The 21295-nt window shown below is 45.7% G+C and overlaps 1 protein-coding gene across 1 annotated transcript in view; it reads left to right on the plus strand.

The window, feature by feature from the left end:
• LOC126161016 (uncharacterized) overlaps nucleotides 1–21295 on the plus strand; it is a 147737-nt gene that overhangs the window by 71205 nt on the left and 55237 nt on the right. Inside the window, exon 5 of the mRNA XM_049916953.1 lies at nucleotides 18076–18166. Coding sequence (XP_049772910.1) covers nucleotides 18076–18166 — 91 coding nt within the window. The remainder of the gene's footprint in view (nucleotides 1–18075; nucleotides 18167–21295) is intronic.

Genomic DNA, 21295 nt, shown 5'->3' on the forward strand with positions numbered 1-21295 from the left:
CGTAGCTGTCCTCCAGCATCCACCGGACTCGGGTCTGCCTTCTGAACACTACTTCTTATTCTTTTATGTTTCTCTCGTGCCGCAAGAGATTCCCGACGCACACGTTTCTAATCATCGATAGACGTGCTCCTGTTGATTCCAAAAGATGTCTTCACTACCAGGTTCCACAAGCTTGATAAAGTTTGACGCAAATGGGTTATGGCCATGGAGTGTATGTTTCATGAATGAAGATATTTTGTTCGAATCTGGAATGTTCTTGGTCTCACGACACGAAGAATTCCGTCAGAAACTACTGTGTAGACAAACCGCCACAGATCACGTATTATTTGGTTTATTACTCGTACTGGTTCCAGTCTACAGTGGAGAGCATCTGCGCATCTGCAGATATTCATCGCCGTCGTGGCAGCAAGTTAAGAGTTCAGAGCTGCGCTCAGCACGATTGTCAAAAGATGTTTACATTAATTTTGGTACTACGTGACCATGTAACCCGGTCCGACAGAGTTTACCATTGGTGTGTGCTGCGTCAGACGGTTAATGAACTCTCATCAGTTACCAGCACTCGGCAGTGAAAGGAGCAGCGCTGGGGCCTGCTCGTGACTGGTCACTCGCAGTGTACGGTATCCGATCATATGGGGCGCTTGGATGAGAAAGTATCCCAATGTTGGACTGATGGGACTACGAAGAAAACATCGACGGTCGTCGAGGTTCTGGTGGATCTGTCCTGATCACATGAAGGAAGAAATGCTATATTGTGCACCAAGAACACCGTAACCCTTCAGATCTTTACTTGCCATCCGGGCACAAGTAGTGGACACACTACAACAGACCGTCCCATCTCGCGGCATTGATCTGAGTTGGGCTATTGAATCCCTATCCGATGAGTATGCTGCAGTTAACACCACAAGACAGACCTTTGAAGTGGTGCTGCACTTAGGAATTATTCGCCGCATGAGTTTCAGAAATGAATCTCGGTTCTGACCTACCAAGTATGACGGCCATCGTCTGCGAGTAAGGCGACACGCGGCTAGAGGACATATTCTTCCTATGTTTTGGTGAGGAACACCTAACTTCATGGTATGGATGGCCATTATGACTTCACGTCATCTCCGGTACTGATTCAGGAAGTACATCACAGATATGCTTCATTCTTACACATGTCATGTGTATCGTGACACACTATCCTGATACCATCTTTCAACAGGACAACTCTCGTTTTCACGACACGTTTGTCTATGAACTGCCTCTGTGATGCTGATGTACCATCTTAACCAGCAAGAGACTCAAGTCTGCCCCCAACAGAACTTGTACAGGACCAGCTCGTGTGTGAACTTTATCCTAGTGTCAATATTTAGGATATCGAGGACCAGTTACAGCAGCTGTACTTCAGTTTACTTCAAGAAAGGACACAACCGCTGTATGACGCCCTTCACAATCAGGTCACTACGTGCGTTCAGGCCCAACGATGTGTAACATCTTAGTGGCGAAGAACCAGCGGAGTTCCCCAACTGTCAGTTTCAGTGTCTAAGTATACAGGGTTTATCAAATAGAACCATCCGATTTTTTAAAAAAATCGTAACTTTTATGTTGTTTGAGATAGGTGCGAGAACAACGTACTGTTGGAAAGAGCAGACTCTCGAGTTTGGAATCGGGACAACAGAAAACGTTTTGTGTTCTACGTTTTGCGCCATGCGGGTCAGTAATTGTTCAGCGTGACTTTCGTGCTAGGTATGGTGTGGATTCTCCTACATCACTGAGCATAAACGATGGCATGAACAATTCCGAGAAACAGGTTGTTTGTGTGAACGCAAATCGCTGGGCCGTCCCCGAGTTTCTGACACAGACGTCGAACGTCTCCCCCAGTTCCACAAGGAGTCCGTAGAAATCAGTTTGCCGTGCAGTTCAACAGCTCAGCATGCCCCCGATGTCCGTCTGGCGTGTGTTGCATCGCCGATTTCACATGAAACCATACGAAGTTCAGCTACTGCAAGCTCACCGTGAAGGTGACATACAACAACGCGTGGAGTTCCGTAATTTCGTTCTTGGCAAGATGGAGGATGACAGTTTTCTTCCGCGCTTAGTATTTAGTGACGAGGCAACATTCCATTTAAACGGAAATGTGAACCGTCGTAATATGAGAACATAGGGTACAGAACAACCACATGATTGTACAACATGAGAAGGATTCTCCAAAATTTAAAGTGTTTTGTGCAGTTTCACGGGAAAAGGTGTGTGGTCCATTTTTCTTTGCTGAGAGCACTGTTGCAGGAAGCACATATTTCGATATGCTTGAGAACTTTCTTTTTCCCACAGTTGGCGACTGATTCGAACTACTTCATTTACCAACAGAATGGGGCGCCGCCACACTGGCATCTGGAAGTGCGGGAATTTTAAATCAAAGGATTGCTGAACGATGGATCGTTCGCACTGGACCAGCCTTACGTTGCTGGCCTCCACGGTCATTGGACCTGACTGTATGTGATTATTTCTTGTGGGGGTTTATAAAAGACTCTGTATGTTTATGTGCCTCCGTTACCAACAACAATGAATGAACTAAAACATCACATAACAGCAGCTGTGCAAGCTGTAACTCAAGACATGCTCACCGCAGTGCTGGAACAATTTGAATACCGCATTGACATACGCCGTGCGTCTCAAGGGGGGGCATATTGAACACCTATAAGGAGGTATGGAAAAATAACTTTTCGAGTTTCCCATTCATCAAAAAACAAAATTCATTGTTTATATTTATTAGTTTCAGAAATATAGACGTGCCATATCGACTGATTCTTTTTGATACTTTCTGTATTTTAGAACTCGTAACGAAACCGCAATGTGCTGAGTGTGATTTCACCTCCACGTCTCCTTCGAGGTGCTTAACGTTGGTTTTGGTGTTGAGTGTGTAAGATACTGGAGAGATGTCCCCATCCTTTACTCTGCGATATTTGTCGGGGACAGAGATGGGGGCCCAGCAGTGCAGTAACCGGATGCTGCACGGGAGGGCAGCCGGTGCTCAGGTGACGCGTAGGGTACGGAAGGGAAGGGAAGGGAAGGGACGGCTAGGCTAGGGTAGGGAAGGCGGTGGCGCGGCGCTTCATTGGGGATGCAGATTGCAGCGGCCCTTTGAGCCCGCATTGTTAGAGCAGCTGTCCACGTGACGCTGGACCGGCCGCGGCCGGCTACCGGGAGTGTAACGATCCGCCGCCGCCGCTGCTCCCGGGGAATGCAGCGGCCGGTCGATTCTAAGGCCGCGGCCGGCGGCTCTCCCTGCGTAATGACCGCCTCTCCCGATACGTGCGGGGCTTCCTTTCTTTGTCCACTGCGAGGTCTGCAGGGGCCGGGTATTAGCTCGATTGCACACCAGTAGGGAATGAATTGGTCGTGGCAGTCGCTAGGGAAGCAGTATGAAATCTGTATGGGGCTAGCGTGCGGAGATTTAAATACGGAGAGTTCCCACCGCGGGCTCGATATCTTATCTGCTGCGACCCACAGTTGGATTGAAATTTGCTTATTTAGTCCACTAGAGCGTGGAGTGTGAACGGTTCGATTCCCATCGAAGCCGAGATACGGAGCGACCAAGAAATAAGTAAATAAAATAAAATACACTATTTTCTTTACTCGAGAAATATTAGCAACTATTTCCAACCATAAGAGCAGCAGGTCCAGTAGGAATGCAGTGGCTGTATAGAGTACTATCAAGCGTGTGGAGAAATAGTAAAATACCTGGCGACTGGAGAACAGGAGACATTGTTCCCATCTTCAAGAAAGGCAATAAAAGACTTTGTAAAAACTACAGAGGAATAACCCTCATGAGTCATACAGCCAAGATTTTTGAAAGAATTTTACTAAATCGAATAAGTGAAAAGATAGAAAAGGAGCTGAGTGAAGAACAGCATGGGTTTAGGAAAGGAAGGAGCACAATCGACCTGATATTTTCTATCCGTCAACTGATGGAAAAAAGTTGGGAGTATAACAAAAGGGTGATAATGGTTTTTATTGACATAGAAAAGGCATATGACTCAGTTGACAGGGAAAGACTCTGGGAAGAACTGAAGAAGATAGATATAGAAGATGGATACATTAATGTTATAAAGACAATGTACAGAGGCCACAATTGTAGAATTAGGACACCACTGGGGAACTCTGAATACTTCGAAATAAGACAAGGACTTAAGCAAGGAAGTATTCTATCTCCTGCGCTTTTCAATGTTGTGATGGAGGGAATGAATAGGGCAGTTAAAGATATAGTAAAAGAAAAAGACAAAAAGATGATTTTTGCAGATGATATGGTAATATGGGGTGATAAAGAGGTAGATGTACAGTTACAGCTTGATGCGTGGAAGGAAATAATGAAAAGGTATGGATTAAGAATAAATAAAGATAAGAGTGAAGTAATGGTATTTGGAAGAGAGAAAGGAATCAATGGAAATATTACCTTGAATGGAGAACCCCTCAAAGTGGTAGAAAGTTTCACTTATTTAGGGAGTGAAATATCTAGGGATGGAAGAATAACTAACGAAATTAATAGGAGGTTACAGAAGGGAGGCAATTTCTACCAAACAATAAAACATCTGATTTGGAATAATGAAGTTCCAGAAAGAGCAAAACTCCTGATGTATAAGAATTATTACTTCCCTATTGCCACCTATGGTGGAGAAACATGGACAATGAAAGAAAGGGACTGGAGCAGACTGCAAGCAGGGGAAATGAAATTTCTCAGAGCAGTAAAGGGAAAAACAAGAATGGACAGAGTAAGGAATGTAGAGATTAGAAAGGACCTCAAACAAGAAAGTATGAGAGAAGAAATTGAAAGAAAGAGATTAAGATGGTATGGGCATGTTAAGAGGATGCATGGGCAGAGACTCCCCAAAATTATGGAAGAACTAAAGATGGATGGGAAACGACCTAGAGGGCGCCCAAGAACACGGTGGAAAATGGGAGTGAGAATATCTGTTGAAAGGAGAGGTGTGACCTGGCAGCAAGTGGAGGAAGAAAAGTGGTGGGAGGACCGAGCCAAATGGAGAGGACTCGTCAGCACCCAGACCCGGCAGTAGCTGGAGCGGGATTCGGATATAGATAGATAGATTTCCAACCAAGAACTTTCGGCCTCGTTTTGTCTCCAGCACTCTCGGCGCTCCGTAAAGTTTCCCCTTCGAAACCATTCGGCTAGGGCAGCGTTGGTAGCGGCAGACATGACACGAAACGCGATATCTTACGCCGCCGGAACCCACCATGTTACTGATTTCTGTCATATACATTTGAGCTTTGTTTGGTTTCCACAAATAGCGTTACTCAGATGACGAAAGCTTTCGTTCCACATCCTTCCCAATCCGAACGTCCCCATTGGCTACGCGGTCGACGGGACGTTGTATCCCAGTCACGCTTTACGACGCTAAATTTTGTTAATTTTGGACTTTTTCCTTGCAAACGTGACTTTTTTACCGCCTCGGCGCCCCATGTTATGTTTGGTGAGGTCATACTCATTTGGCAGCCAGAGGACGCTGAATTGTGGTGAGCCATCAGCCCCTTTCCCTCGTTGGTCAACGGCACCGCAACTTGCCTTGTTACGTGGCAGTTGTATTACGTGGCAGTTGTAAGTGACGTCTCTAAAATGTGCCTCTTCAGTATTTATGTCTTCGTAACAGAAAATGAATGTTCCACGATACTTCCATATCTTCTCAGTCAGTGCTCGCTATCGCATGTGATTGTATGTCATCAAAATCAGCAAGTACGGTTTTTAAGATACTTGTATACGATGCGCAAGTTACACAGTATCGACAGTCCGAGGTGGCAAGTTCTCCATTTCATTCGTTCGTTTAACGCCGTGCGGGCGCCGAAAGCGTAAAGAAAGCACTCGAAGTTACTATAAAAATAGTTGTTCCGTCAGTTTGCGACGCCCTTCACCGGATCGACACTTAATAAAATATTTTTTACGGCGCTGCTTCCTAGATCTACCTCTGACGCGTGCCGGTTTGCTAAACCTCTTTCGGGAGTCGAGTTTAAGTACTTTTGCGATAAAATCCCGTCTGTCTGCCCACGCAGATTCCGTCGCAGTCAGGCTCTCGGGAAACACTTCTTCGTTTAGTTTGTTTTATAAACTAGATATAATTTGCAGAATGTATTTTTTTACTTCGTAGCAACGTGTGCCCTGTTTTTAGATTTCCTAGCATATTGCCGGAACGGCAGTGTAAGCCGGAACTTCGCTGTCAGCTCTAATATCCAGTGAGGACGACTCGCCGTTAATTCTCCAGCACCCTAACTTTACGGAAGCTCTCCTGCATTCTTCGCAGGATATAATATATGGGTGGGGAAGAAAGGATATCGCGAGAGAGTGGCTTAAACACACTCCACTATCTCGCTTGCATAGGTGTCAGCTGTTTTCTGCTGTCCAGCCGAGACAAACGCGGCAAATGGGCGCGGTGGCACCAATTTCTTGGAGGTATCTGAAGTAGTGAAAGTTTCCTGTTGTGACAGAAGCCTAACATGACTAGTGGCAGTTAACTGTCGTATTAACTGCATGCCTAATAACAAGAAGGAATGAAGGACACTACAGCATAAATTTTGGCAGAACTCGGGTTGTGTTCCTCTCCGCCCAACCGAGAAGTGTGACGTAGTCAAAATGCCATGTGGCACTGAGCTCCAGAAATCCCAAAACGCCGCAGAATTCCGGTTCTAAATTGCAGGTCCTGTTCCGTGGTCTGCCACATTCAGCCGCAGATAATTAGATTTTCCAAGTACGACACAGCGCCGCCTCCTTTACAAAACCGCGCTGTCGACAGGTAGAAAGGGCTGCAAAATAAGGATGAGCCCTTCAACGTGCCATTATTTCCGAGCTGCGTAGCGGCAACTGGCAAACAAAAAGAATCGCAGAGTAGTTAGTCCAGGGCGGAGGTACTGGGCGGTGGTCTTTTGCAGATTAACTGCTGACGCCGCCGTACAGCCCAAATGTGCCGAGCCCATTCTGCATCTCCAACCCTTCCATCCTTTTCTTGTCCCTTTCTTTCTCTTTTTTACTCTCCCTTTTTTTTATGAAAAACGAGAATCGCGCGCGTCTCAATGGGTGACCTCGATTTACGTCCGCCGCGCGGAGGCGCATTCTCTTTTAAGGCCGCTTCGCCAGGACATTATTACTCGGCAGCAGGCGGGGCAGCCACGCGGACGCGTGCCGACACTACAGGCGGCTGCTGCTGCGGCGGCGTTTGATTACATTTCTTTTTCTGCGCCGTCCGCGCGCCTGCACGGTAATTAAAATGAGGCGGGATGCGACGGCGACGGCCGCTCGAGGAGCCGAGGTGCGGCGGCAGCGGCGGCGGCGGCGGCGGCGACAACTGGAGTCCTTTCAGGCGCGCTGCTCCTTTTTAATTCCCCGCGCAGCTAGCAGGCGGCGGGCGGCTGTGAATGGCCGCGGCCGGTATTTTTAGCCGGCTCCGCGAGGGGCTCTGATTAGTTGGCCGCGCCGGTGTGAATGTGCCCCCGCCGCCGCCTGCGCCTTTCTCTGCCCAGCTGCCCGAGCGAGCGAGGGAGCTGTCGCGCTGGACTCGCATTCGGGAGGACGGAGGTTCAGATACTCGCGCGGCCGGCCAAATCCCAAACAGAACTTGTGCTCCGCATTAAACCCCTTTCGTGAGGCATTTTGCCAACGTCCAGAGCCTCCACACAAGTAGACGACATTTACTTCCGTTGAGCCCCCTGACAACACTCTCACGATTCTGAAGAATGCTGTCGACTGAACGTGTGGAAGCACGGTGAACAAGGCACGGTACTGAAAGACAAACAAAGTTGTTCTACATATATACCCATCGGAATCAAGAAGCGAAAAATAAACGTTTTCCTAGTGCGACATAAAAAAAACCTTATTTTGCAGAAAGATCGCTTTCAACAAACGTCTGCTACAACAGTGTCCAGTTCTACAGTTAGCTGCTCCATTGGAAGTCGTACCTCACGACCTTAAACCCTCATCTCCCTTAATTCCTTCTTCTGAAATAAATACCGTGTTATACTCAGTAATTGGAACTCTGTTGATTGATACCTGTTCGCAGCAGTACACTTCCATAGAATTTTGCATGCAGACTGCTTGTACAATGTGCCTTTTCAGAAAAACTGCCCTTCGAAGTCTCAGTGCCGATAGTTACATCTTTCTCCGGATTACAATAAAGTTGTCCTTGTCCGTCGGTGGCTGATTAGGCTACTCATCGTACCACGCCTGCCCTACGCTCCGCCGACTATGGAAGTATAGGGTGTCCTAAGACGAATGGCCAGTAGTCGGGAATATGACAAGAACGAACGTTCGAAGCAAAAAACTTCATATTGGCGTAAGCCCTGTGGCCAATGGTTTCTGAGATAGAGCACCATTAATCAACATTCTTATTTATAGTGTTGTTCAGTACAATGTCAGGTATACAATGTGTAACAGTTAGTAAACATTATAACATGCTTTCTACAAAGTATCAGTTGAAAATTAAGCATTTTTAACACTTTCACTCTTAAGCATTATCGTATACATCTTATTGCAGCTGTTTTACCGTTCACAATAAATTTCCGAAAATCCCATCGTCAACTTCAATAAATTTGTTCACTCTTGGGAGAACATTGTTGCCACTGCACGTTCCCTAATAAGGGCAGCGGCGTTCATGATGCGACCAAGCAATTCATCTGGCGTAGTCACCTTTCATTAGCACACCTCAGTCTTCAAATTCCCGCAGAAACAAAAGTCTAATGGTATAAGGCCTGGCGATCTTGGTGGCGAGTTAATTCTACTGCCTAGACCAATCCAGCAGTTAGGGTAAGTGCGGTTGAGATGTTCACTTACACGTCTGTTAAAATCTGAGGCCCTTCGTCGTGCTCTAAGTACAATGCTTTCTGCATGATCAAAGGAACGTCCTCAAGGTGTTCAACAAACGATTTTTCCAAAAACTCAAGTGATGTTGACCCGTCATTCGCACCAAACATTGATTGAAAAACGAATTTTAAAAATGGTTTCTGCCGTGGCATGTGGATTTCCTACGACCATCGAAGATTATTGAATGTGTTGTTGATTCCATTCTGTATAAATATAGCTTCATCAGTGAATAGTATTACTGGAAGCAAACGACGATTGTTATTTAACCACTAACGAAATTTCAAGTCCTGTGGCATTGTTGCCAATGTGAAGATTGTGGACACGCTGTATGTGAAATGGGTACAAGATTTCAGCATCTACACATTCAGAAACATAGGAACTTGAAAGTATACTTTTTTCTCGATCAGGAATTCGAGCTGTCGGAAAGGACCTGTGGTATTCTTTGACAACAACAGGGGCAGTGCCATCATAGAAGCTGTAAACATGTCACAGACAGCCAAGAATTCGCTACTTGAGCAGCGCTGTAGCGCGCGTGCCTTAAGGGGACCACACCCTGCCTATCTAACCCATGTTAATTTAGGCAAGTATTTGACCTATTTCTGAAAAAACTATTTGATTCAGGACCTTAATATTTGTACTGTATGTTACACGATGCTAATAGAGTCAACTGTACTAAAATCTACTGTATCCATTGTACAGTTTTAAGAAATACTTGTTTAAATTTATTAACAAAAAATGTTAAGTTTTTTTCTGCAGAAAATATTTTTTGTGGGCTTCCTAATGGGGCAATATTAATGAATGTCGTACCAGAGGTGGCTTTTTATGTTATGCAGTCTCTGAAAATTTCATTCATTTGTGATAGTTTCTGATATAATGGGGTATATGTACTGAAAATTTTAGTTTGCAGGAAATTGACTTTAAAGAAAAAACTTTTTGGAATTTGTTACTTACAGTTAATTAAAACTGTCCTGCTGCTTATGATGGCCCTTCTTTGGCCTCTAGCAGCTCTTCCAGCTTCTTTTTCACCTTCCTGGATGTTTGTCTTGCTTTCTTGGCCGTATTAGATGCAGAACTGTCTGCATCGGCTATCCTAATTTTATCGCAATGTTGCAGTCCAATGATCATATTTTCACCAGGATTAATTCCCAGCTTCTTCAGTGCCCAACACTTTACAATGTTACCACAATTGAATATAACAACAGCATCATGAACTCCTAGTTTCATTGTATACATGTCTGCAAATACAGTTTTAGGAAGGCGGTTCCAAATTATGCTGTTGAAACATTCATTTGGGTTCTGTGTCTGCCCGTGCAGACATTTCCTTAGAAGGTCAGGATGAGCCAAGTCTCTGAAATAGGTTTAATTGCTGTAATAACAGGAGCAGGAAGAGAATGCTGGTGAGAATAAGGTTCTCCATTTGCCTGAACCCTATTGTATTTGCGCCACGAATTTTCTCCTGATGGACACAATCCACGACATGGCTTATCATCAGTAGATGACTTATGGAAGAATACGGCTCAAACATCTCTCTTCATTGCCTCCAAATTTTCTTTATTTCTCCTAATTACCTACCCATAGTGTACCTGCAAGTTTTCTATTTCAGTTAAACAGAGTAAACACTGTTGACGCCACGATTCTGCCGAACTGAAGAATCTCTTGCCGACCGAAAAATGACGCATCGCAGTACCAGATAAAATGTCGCGTTTTACCTAGTACTTGCGAGAAGTACCGAACGAAGCCCGTACGCGGCCCACATCTCGTGCTCGCGTGCAGTTTGGCATGCCTTTGCTGACCGTGACGTACACCATACCTGCATAGGCCATTCATTATTAGCGTAGGTACGTGGCGAGCGCATATAGAAACACTGTTAACTGGTGAACCTCTCTGACATGATTAGTTAGACGCACTACTTCGCTCACAACACATCATGGAGATCTACAAATTCAAAGGGCTAGTTTAGTGGTAGAAAGACCTTTCGAACAAAGAGGTTAAAAGCAGGGAGGTAGGTTGGGCTGGAATAAAAAGTCAGAAAGGGGGGTAACACACACATGTGCACGTCAGTAGACCAGAATTAAATGCACATTAAATGTGTCGTATCTCGGAAACCATTCGGTGTATGACCTATGTCCATATGGTGTTACTTGCTTGAAATGAGTGTTTCTGTATGTTCCTGAATATTGTCCATTCCTTCTGGGACATCCTATATAAGAGACTAAATAGTGATAGAAAATTAGAATAGAACAGTCTGAACAGACTATTGGACAGGTTGGTCAGAGCATACTGTATAAAAGAATAAATAAAGGAATGGTTGAATAGTGAAAGAAAATTAGGTCTGAAGAAACTATTGGACAGGTTGGTGAGATACGTTTTGAAGCAGTTTGATAGGAAAGGCTAGAGAAGACACGAATTGGAAAGTGGGCAAGCTGTATTGAGAGTAGTGGGTGTAGAACTGTAACAGATTTCCAGACACGAAGATGTTCGTGCAGGTAAAAAGAGATGGGGAACAGAGTCAAATTTTTGGGAAACTCAAGTTCCTTGGAAGAGTGAAACTTCCCGTATTGCATAAATAGCTGGGTACTACCTTTAGAAAGACAGTAACGTCTCAAATACTAGCTGTTCAGAAACCAGAGTCGAGTCTTTCATGATGTTTTGCGGGATCGTAAAACAGCTTTCTGGTGAATACACAATACTTCTTTCATAGAGCAGGGCAGAAATGAACGTGGTTTCTTTTGTTTACCGGATCGGATCTGCCTTTGTGTTACACGTAAGCGAACAAGTGACTTAACTTTCCGCCGGCCGCTGTGACCGAGCGGTTCTAGGCGCTTCAGTCTGGAACCGCGCGACCGCTACGGTCGCAGGTTCGAATCCTGCCTCGGGCATGGATGTGTGTGATGTCCTTAAGTTAGGTTAAAGTAGTTCTAAGTTCTAGGGGGCTGATGACCTCAGATGTTAAGTCCCATAGTGCTCAGAGCCACTTAACTTTCCTTCTTCCGCACATGAGTGCTGCTCAAGCATACACAACGGATATGTATGAAAAGAAAGCGTGCCGCTAGCGCTTGTATGGTGGACGAATAATATTTGAGAAACAGAGACAAGAAGGGGAAGGGGTGTTATGGTAGCACCGATTTGCTGCCAAACTCAGCTTTTCCGATATTGTTCACGGAACTCAGGAAGATAATTCTTTTTATAGTTCGACATTACTGTGTCGTCCACAAATTTACGCCAGTGACGTGCCCCTAACTTGTCGAGTTGACTACAACTTGGGACGCCTCGCCAGTACGTTCATTTCACGGCGTGTAGCTGGAGCTAAGTACATTGCAGCCGTACTTCTGTAGCTGTGTGTTCTCACGACTTCATGTTGCTGCGTTCTCTCTCTTTTGTGCTCCGCAGTTGCACGTCGGCCACTTGTCGTTGCCAGCGCGGGGCGCCAGTCTTTTGGTGGAAGTCGGCGGGTTTAAAATATTCGTCAGTGTGCGAGAGGGCGGCCAGCCGCCGAGTGATTAGGAGCGGGCGGAGACGGGCTCGTTAAGCCGGAAGAATGCCGGCTCAGCTGGCCTATCGATCAGCCATTGTCACCGCGGCGAACGACCGCGGCCACGTGACCGTCACATTATTATACGGCGCGGCGCATTGAGTGCCTGGCGGGGGACACACTTGAGGCCTTGCAGCCGGCAGCAGGCGCTGCCCCACTGTGCGTGCGCGCGTGCGTGCTCGTGTGTGTGTGTGCGTGCGTGCGGCGGCGGTCGCTGCGGCCGCATTAATAATCCAGGCGGCGCGCCTCCTAATGATGCGGTGGACTCGTGTTTGTTCTGCAACTGTGTGGCTGGCCGCTGGCGCTGTGTGCGGCCTCCGCCCTGCCGCCGTCACAGACACGCGCTGCGCGCCGGGGACGAGGCAGCGCCGCTCTGTGTCCTCGCCGCACTTCCCACAGTGTTGGCGGCTGACATGCACATCGCTGCGCTGTGTTGCGCCGTTGTGTTCCAGGTGGGACCGGTTTCCAATCACTTTCGTTCGAGGAGTTTTAATCGCGGTGAATGGCGGCGTTTCACGCTAAACCCCAGTTTCACCGTCCTGTCTTACAGGCACGTTTGACTCCACATATTCGTATTTAATATGGAAACTATAAGCCTTTGTTGGAACTGCGAATTATCTACACCGTGACCAGTTACTATATTTCAACACAATTAATCGCGACGCGTTTTAGGACATTTTGATTGACCGTCGGGTGACACTATTGGGGAAACTATCACTCGGTGGTGGAGTAACGCACTATTCCCAAACCGCCATAATTATGAACATTAAGATCTAGTGACTTGCTGCGAAGTCTATCCTTATTTGTAGTTTTACTCGTGCGATGAGCAGCCCGATCGTGCGGAAACGTTATATCTGACGACTCCGAGCTGACTTTCATCAGTATTATGTTGTTTAGGTACTCCAGTCAGTCTTGCTACTTAGTTCCTTATCCCATTATCACAAGCAGGACATTGTAGTAAGTCATCGATTCTCTACAGTTACTCATTCGATACATCGTTTGATGCAAGGGAAAGAAACTGTCCAAGCTGTTTCCAGAAAAGCACCCCGTGCGACGCTTTGATGTATTCACATACTACACTGATTTTTGTGCACGTTGCTCGTATCGCTCCCCCGACTTAGTTATTGGAAGTCCGTAGTAACAGTCGTCACAAAATACGGCTTGCTTCATTCTTATGCCTTGTTTTCTCCACCTCCACTTCATCACGTAGCAGAGCCAATAAAAAAGGATGATTTCCGCAGAATAATCTATCTTGAACTAGGCAGTTTAACGTGATGTTTCGCTCTCAGTTCCTAATAGCTTCTCGTTTACCCTCTGTGCATGTGTAGGAGTGCTAATAATGTGATTGCACAGTAGGCTCGGTTTCTTTGTTACTGAACCATTAAGCTTCCATTTGTAGCTCCGTTCGATTGCATTCGTCTTTAGATCTACAATAATTAAATGCGTCTCTATTCTCAAAAGTTCCTAAGATAAGCCCTTACATGTGTCCGCGGTTTTACCGCTAATTTTCTTAAGTAATCCTGTGACACATATGAACTTTTAATTCATTGTTTGATTCCGTTGTCCGTTTATGGTTGGTTGGTTGATTTCGGGGTGGGAACCAAACAGCGAGATCATCGGTCCCGTCGGATTAGGGAAGGATTGGGAAGGAAATCGGCCGTGCCCTTTCAAAGGAACCATCCCGGGATTTGCCTGAAGCGATTTGGGGAAATCACGGAAAACATTAATCAGGATGGCCGGACGCGGGTTTGAACCGTCGTCCTTCCGGATGCGTTTCCAGTGTGCTAACCACTGCGCCACATCGCTCAATAGCCCATGCATAAGTTGCGTGTCTCTCATAACAGCACTCAGGCGGTTTTGGATGCAACATGGAATATAAACGTTATATCTGTGCATTGGTTCTACGTTATGCTAATCTTTTCTTTCGTGGTGAGAGGCTTTGTGTGTCTGTCCAGTTTCGCTAAGAAAAAATGATTAGTTGAGATTTTGAACGTTTGATACAGCAGAACAGTCTATAGTTTTTTTAGCATGACCAGCACCCGTTCTCTCCCAAAAAGGGACTACTGTCGGATATCTGCTTAAAAACAATTTGTACGCTTTTACCGCCCTTGTTACGGAGAATTTCATTACATGCAGAAATGTTATATGATATTTTTTAATCTGAACTCCGATTACTGTGGAATAGTATTGAACAATATACGGTCATATATAGCCAGTACAATTGTCGGGATAATGATGTACTCTGCTAAAAACGTATTTTAAAGGTTCATTCGCGTTAACATAGAATTTCTAAACTTGACCCGATTTTTCAATCTCGTTTGGAGCCTCATTACGCGTGCAGTTAGTTACGGCCTAGCAAATGCATTTCATTTCCACACCGTGTGTATGTGTAGCGCCCGACGCTTTACTGAAATGAAAAAACCGTCGCAGTGATTTTCCGCGATGTACACATGGGTGCGAGCATGCCTCTGGCGAGCAAATGATCGGTCAGTGGTGTTGTGTCTGCAGCCACTACAGTTGACTGTCCCTTCCGTTCTGTTCCGTCTGCCGACGAAGTTCGGGTAATGAGGAGGGTGGGTGTGTCTTTGGCTGCATATGCGTGCTTTATTCAGAGAGCGCCCTCTTCACCGGCAGAGCACTCCAGCCGGAATTCCCCGCTGTGAATCACCACGTGGCCCTGCCTCCCTTCCGCAGCCCCGCCCGGTTTCACGGTGATTAAATTTATATACTGGCAGGCGGCAGGGACGGCGTGCAAATGATCGCGTCTCAGACGTGAATACTCTCAACCAAGAGCCGGCTGGCCGAAATAGGCTCTCCAGTATCGCATACTTTTGTTACCGTGTATCAGCGGAAGGGTTTACTCTGTACCACCTCTTCTTCTCCTGCTGCCACGCAGAATGTTTTAATATATTCCGATTAATAATTTTGTTTCAGTACTTGCAATAATACCATTGTTCATGCGTTAATTACAAGGGGAACCTAGTACAGCCTTTAAAAGCAAAGCCGTCCTCACCGTCAAGGTCAGTTTGAATATCGCAGTACTTATTAACCAACCCTGAGTGCATAGGATGCCATGAGTTCTTCCCTTACTTTCGCCTGCGAGGCGGATATTCAAGCAGTACAACGTGGCCCGGTTACGGGCCAGGACAAAGTTTGAGCGACATGGCATAAAACGCCAAACCTTATATTGGTTTCAACGTACGGATCATCACAATGCTCGCCTGAAGAGACGTAATAGCCTGCCTCACTGCATCTATCGCAGCGCTCCACTCTCTACAGCGATGTAAAAAGTCTTAGTCATATCGCAGACACAATACTTTGCAATGCGGGCTTGACAACGCAGCGGAAGCCGTCAGTGCCAGGTTCCCCTTGATATATTACTGGCGGGAGCATTGCCATTAGCCAACTAATTTAAAAAACTCTGTAGGAGAACCACAAGAAAACATCTACATCGTGACTAACCCACCGCGATTTAAAATCGTATACGCCGCCTCCCCTCCCCCCTCTTCCCATAATGTGTTTCCGGTCTCTCTGTAACTACAGCGCCTCCTCGCTCTGTTAACGTAATAATTTGTCATATTGCAAGATGGCTTTACAAAATATGGTGTGCAGAACAGTATAAATATTAGTTTAATTCTAGATGCAGATTAGGTCGAGCGATAATGTTGCCTACGAAGTTATACCACCTTGAGATAGGAATTTCGTAGTCTAGGTTAGTTTGTTGCTTAACTCAACGACTATACAATTTTTTATGATGAAGTGTAATGATCATTTCTGCATGTACGAATAGCATTTGGTGGCATACTGCGTTATGTCTCATTTCTAAGACTGCATTTGGACATTTCTTTGCGCCACTATCTACGACAAGGTCGGTTCTGGGAGAAGTAGACCTTCGGCTTAGAGCTGAGGACGAGGCTTTCCCTAATCCTCCTCAATGGATGGTGTTCAGAGTCGACTGGATTGATTTTAAAGGCAAGTACTTTTCACACTATGGCCGATGTTTCCAACATCTGTTTTCTAGGAAAAGTTATTAAAGTCCTGCCATAAGGCAGCACTGTAAGCAGAAGCAGGAAATGGCCAATGTGAATGCTTACGTTCTGTTCCTGACTCTCACTGGCTGAAAGGCCTACGTGTTAAATAATTTCATGGTGGGGTTTGGAGCTCGCGAAATCCAGCAGTCGGCCTGCAGCACTCGTGGAGTTGAGGTGGGATATCGTGGGCCCTCAAACGGGTTTTGTGGTCTGAAGTGTTAACATTTCGGAAGTGTGGAGTTGGTGATCTTTCATGACCAACGAAGTTACTTTTTGGGCCAGAAAACTTACAAACCTTTCGGAAGTGTGTTCCCTTGCGCGGGCGTGGAATTCTTTTTGGGCACTTTCTTGTTTTTCTCGGCGAGTTTTGCGAATTAGTGAGTGGGCTTGTTCGGTGAAAAGAGAGGCCGCAGAGTAGAGCGTGGTGCCATTAGCTAGCTGGAGGCAGTGACGGAATTGGCTACGTTTAATTCGTGCCAGTGAATTTCATTCTGTCTAACGGCTTCCAGAAAAAAAGTTTTACTGTATTTCATGTAATTATTGACCGAATTGAAATGTTTAAAATGCTGTCATAACCTACTCATTAAAATGTGTAATCTCGTGTTAAACGCTTAACATAGTAAGACCAGTATTACAGTTAGGAACTGAGTGCATCTCTCGATGCATCGTAACACACGGCGTGCAAATTATCCAGACTATATTCATTCAATATTTGAGAATGAGAGCACTTCGTGACTTCGAACAAACTTTACACATAAATTGAAACTTTTACGAAACTTTCTCTCGCTGACGCACGTTCCCCAACCCCCCCCCCCCCCCCCCTCCAAAAAAACTGTTTTTACTGATTGCGTTCGCAACACATTTTGCTGATACTACTCACATATACCACTGAGTGAAACTGCAAAATTGTACGATGCGTAGTTCAGGAGATATGATGTCACAAACATTGAGAGGCGTGGAAAACTAGCGTTTGCTTAAAACGGAGCGCAAATTATGCAGTATAAATTCATCCAGTGTTTCATAATGAGAGCACTTTAAACATAATCGCAAGCCTTTTCTAAACTTTTCCCTGCTTACTTGCTTAGCGTCAAATATTCAACACATTAACTCATTTGCAAAGTAATCAGCCGGTGGTAGTGTTTTATACATGTGGCTGTAGGGGGGGAGGATATTGCTTCACACTGATTTGAGATATGTAGCAATGAGAGACTTTATCTGGGTCCGCCAATAAACATTTCCAATTAAATCCTTGGAACAGTACGTCCACATATTTAGTTTCGCACGCCGCATGTGATCAAGACTGAGTGGATTCAGGCCGCGGCCGCGAGGGGAATTTCTTGCGACGCTACGGGGACCCCTGATTCTTCCGGAAATTGAAAGGCCCAGGCCCGCAAGTCCACACGCGTCGTTCAAATTTTTCGCTAGAACCACATCTCACGTTTGAAGAGCGCTCGGACGTTGTTATTAAGACGTAGCACTGTAGTAGTTGTGTTTAAGAAAGATGGCAGACTGCGAGCAGCAAGACTTCTCCTAGAGCTTTGCCTTGTTATGTACGTGTTCTGGAGTTTTCAGCTGCAGCAAGTCTTGGGGACGCTTCGTAGCCGTGGCGGCGGCAGTGAGCGGCAGTCTGCTGGTGGCTGATGCTGACCCAGCGCGTGTGCTGTGTTTTGTTGCAGGCCTGACGCGGCCGCCCATGTACCCGTTCTCCACCGGCCAGTACCCCTACCCCATGCTCAGCCCGGAAATGTCGCAGGTCGCAGCCTCATGGTAAGTAACAAAAGAGAACGCTACGCCAAGACTCATTGTCCATAACAAAGTGAGAGAACCGAATAATATCCCCCCTTCCCCCCCCCCCCCTCCTCTACTGATTCTGCAGATATCAAATCGACCAATAAACAAGTTCTTCCCACGTTCGGCGCAGTATGTCCTTATCAGTCTGTTCAAGAGCACAGTTGATGCGAGCCGACAGTTCTGGTAGGTTTTTTGGTAAGGGGAGGCGTAAACACTGAATCTTTCACATGACGTCAAACAAAGAAAGTCGCTTGTGATTAGATCGGCAGAGCGTGTAGGTCATGACATGACTTACTGATCATCAACCCCACGACGACCGATCCATCGGTTTTCAGTTCTCTGTTTAAGAATTCACGAACATCATCGTGCAAGTGGGGTAGAAGCTCACACCATCGGTCTCCAGTTGTGGCCAAAGTCAGTTTTCAAGCGTGTCCAGGTATACGTGTCCTGTAACAGTCTTTTCGTAGAAGAGAAAGGGACACTAAACTTTAAACTGTCATATTGCGCAGAACATCTCAACTTTTGTCGAGTCTCGAATGTGCTGCACGATGTCGGAGGGATTCTCTTCTCTCAGATTTGCACATTGTGCCTTTACACTGGGCCATTGACAAAAAAATGTTACTTCATCACAGAAAATGAGTTTGTCGCAAAACTCATCTCCTTTACACAAGCTGTTGCAACCGTGCCGAAAATTTAAAGCGTCTGACTCCATCACTGGGAGTCAGTGCTTGTAGCAATTGCAAGCAGTAATACCTCAGTTCGGTTGTGGTATGTTCAGCTCTCTGCTTGCTCTGTTCGTCGACTTCTTCTGGCTACGTGCGAAAGTCACCCGCAGCCGCTCAACCGTTTCTTCACTCACTGCAAGCCGACCCATTGATTTCCCCTTGCAGAGGCATGCTGAAGCTTTAAACTGCGCTTGCCATCGCCGAATGGAGTTGGCAGACTATCGTCACACTATTACGGCAGACTGATGTAAATGCATTACAAGCACAACATACACTTTCTCAGCGCTTGCTGCCGCCATTCGAAGACAATCGAGCGACCAATATGTTCCCACCATCGTACTGTATATCTTGTGTAGGGGTCATGAGAACAACATGAGAGAGATTAGGGCAAATAAGGAGGCGTACAGACAGTCACATTTTCCGGAAAGAAAATATGGAATATTGGTGCGCTGCACATCCGTCGTGCTCTGTTCCGTGGCTCGCTTATTATGCAGGGTCTCAAGTAGCATATTTTTAGGTTTGTCAGTAAGTCCAAGTATGTGAGGCAGGAGCAAGCCATTAATGCTTATTTTCCGCTGGACAGTAGATCAGGTGTTCGAAGTGTGGACCCAAAACGGTTAGTCTATACTGACAGGCGTAGTCCACATGGTGCAGTTAGGACCGTACAGAAAACATTGGGTCGTAAACTTTGTGACGTGTTTGCGGGAAGACTGTTCGACACAGAGAAAAGCAACCAACACAGTGATGTTTGTTTGTGTTGAGGTACCACATTTATATGTAGATGTAGATGGAACGAGAAGAAAAGGTGTAAGGCGTTGTGCAAGCAGTTTTACATGTCTTATGTGCCAGATATTTTACGACGTTAGCCAAACGTAATTGTTTCTATATTTAAATAAGCAGAGAGGACACTGTAATAAATGTGTACGGCATGTGGAAAGTCAGTTGGACTTTCAGCAGCTGGCCTATTGCCAGTGCATGTTCCAGGGCTAAACCCTTGTATGATAATGTAATGATGTGTTGCTTCTTTGTTTTATTTTTGTTGTAAAGTTGTTGAGCGACGTATTGAAAGTAGGCGAAGCCTTTTTTTTACTTCTGAAACGGTAGCTGCTAGTGGATGACTTAGGATGGAAAACCACCTCTCTTCGTCTTACATTTCCCCACCCATATAGTCGAACAGCGCATCGTTTTCTTGTGTTCCCTTCTCCTCTTTAATTTTCATTTGTTTTCGTGTTTCCCACCTGCTGAACGCTTTATAGCTGTCTCGTGGGAATCGCAGATCGAATACCGCCTTGCCGGACCAGCTTTTGTCCTCACATCGCGAACATTTGACATAGTGTTTCGTCTCTTAAGTTGATGTGGTCGTCGCCGAAACGGAAGGGGTCGCACAGAGCATGTGAATGGAACAAGTGTCTCAAGGTTTTGCTGTATGTATGGCATTACCGGTTGCTCTTAAAAAAAAAAATAAAAAAAAAGGTATTGTGCCACTCTTCAAACCGGAACCGGGTGGGGGTGTTAGGATAGAGCTTGAAGATCAGACGTAATTGGCATACGACCAGTTGGGACAAGAACTGCGAAATGAGTAGGGCGGGCCTTGAGCGTTATGGATGTAAGGAAATATGAAAATCGTGGCACGGGATAGAGTTGCAAATATTTTAAAGTTATGTATCTTTACCACAGGTCAACTCGTTGGATGGAAAAAGGGCTTCAGTGATTTTCACTTGGCTTTATTGCGCAGTTTTCTTGCAGCACGGCTTCATGTAAGCAGTGAATAGCGATTTGCTCTCTGGCTCAACTATGGAACTCGACTTACGTACAGTTTATGGAGGTTGAATGGCAAGCACTTGAAACGCCATCAGATGATGCATACTTTACTTTTATTTGCTACGTATATGTAGCTAGGATCTGCGCAGCGTGTGTGTATTTAGTTGGTGATTGAAAAGTCCCAGATCTGCTAGTTTAGAGATTCGAGAAGCAGTTTCCATATCGTCTCTTCAATATATTTTAGCTCTCTAGGCATCTCGTATGCAATCTTAGCGCACTTAATAAAAGTGAAACGTACATTGAATGAACTGAAAGGATTGTATGGAAAAATTAGCCGGGATGTTCGGCCGCGTGGTGAAAGTCTTACTATTGACGCCACTGCGGCAAGTTGCGCGTCTTTGTGATGAAGACGAGATGAAGTGACGAAAACACCCAGTCCCCAAGCGAAGGTAGTCTCCGACTTGGCTGTGAATTAGACCACGGACTCCACGATGTAGAGGCAGCGCGCTATCTAGTAGACCACGAGCTGCGGACAGTTCATACCGTTACCCTGCAACAGTTTCACAGAATCCATCCGAAGATGAAGTCATGGTATTTTCTAATCGCTTATGGGCGCGGA

This window comes from Schistocerca cancellata, chromosome 2 (assembly GCF_023864275.1).
Source record: "Schistocerca cancellata isolate TAMUIC-IGC-003103 chromosome 2, iqSchCanc2.1, whole genome shotgun sequence".
Classification (NCBI taxonomy): domain Eukaryota; kingdom Metazoa; phylum Arthropoda; class Insecta; order Orthoptera; family Acrididae; genus Schistocerca; species Schistocerca cancellata.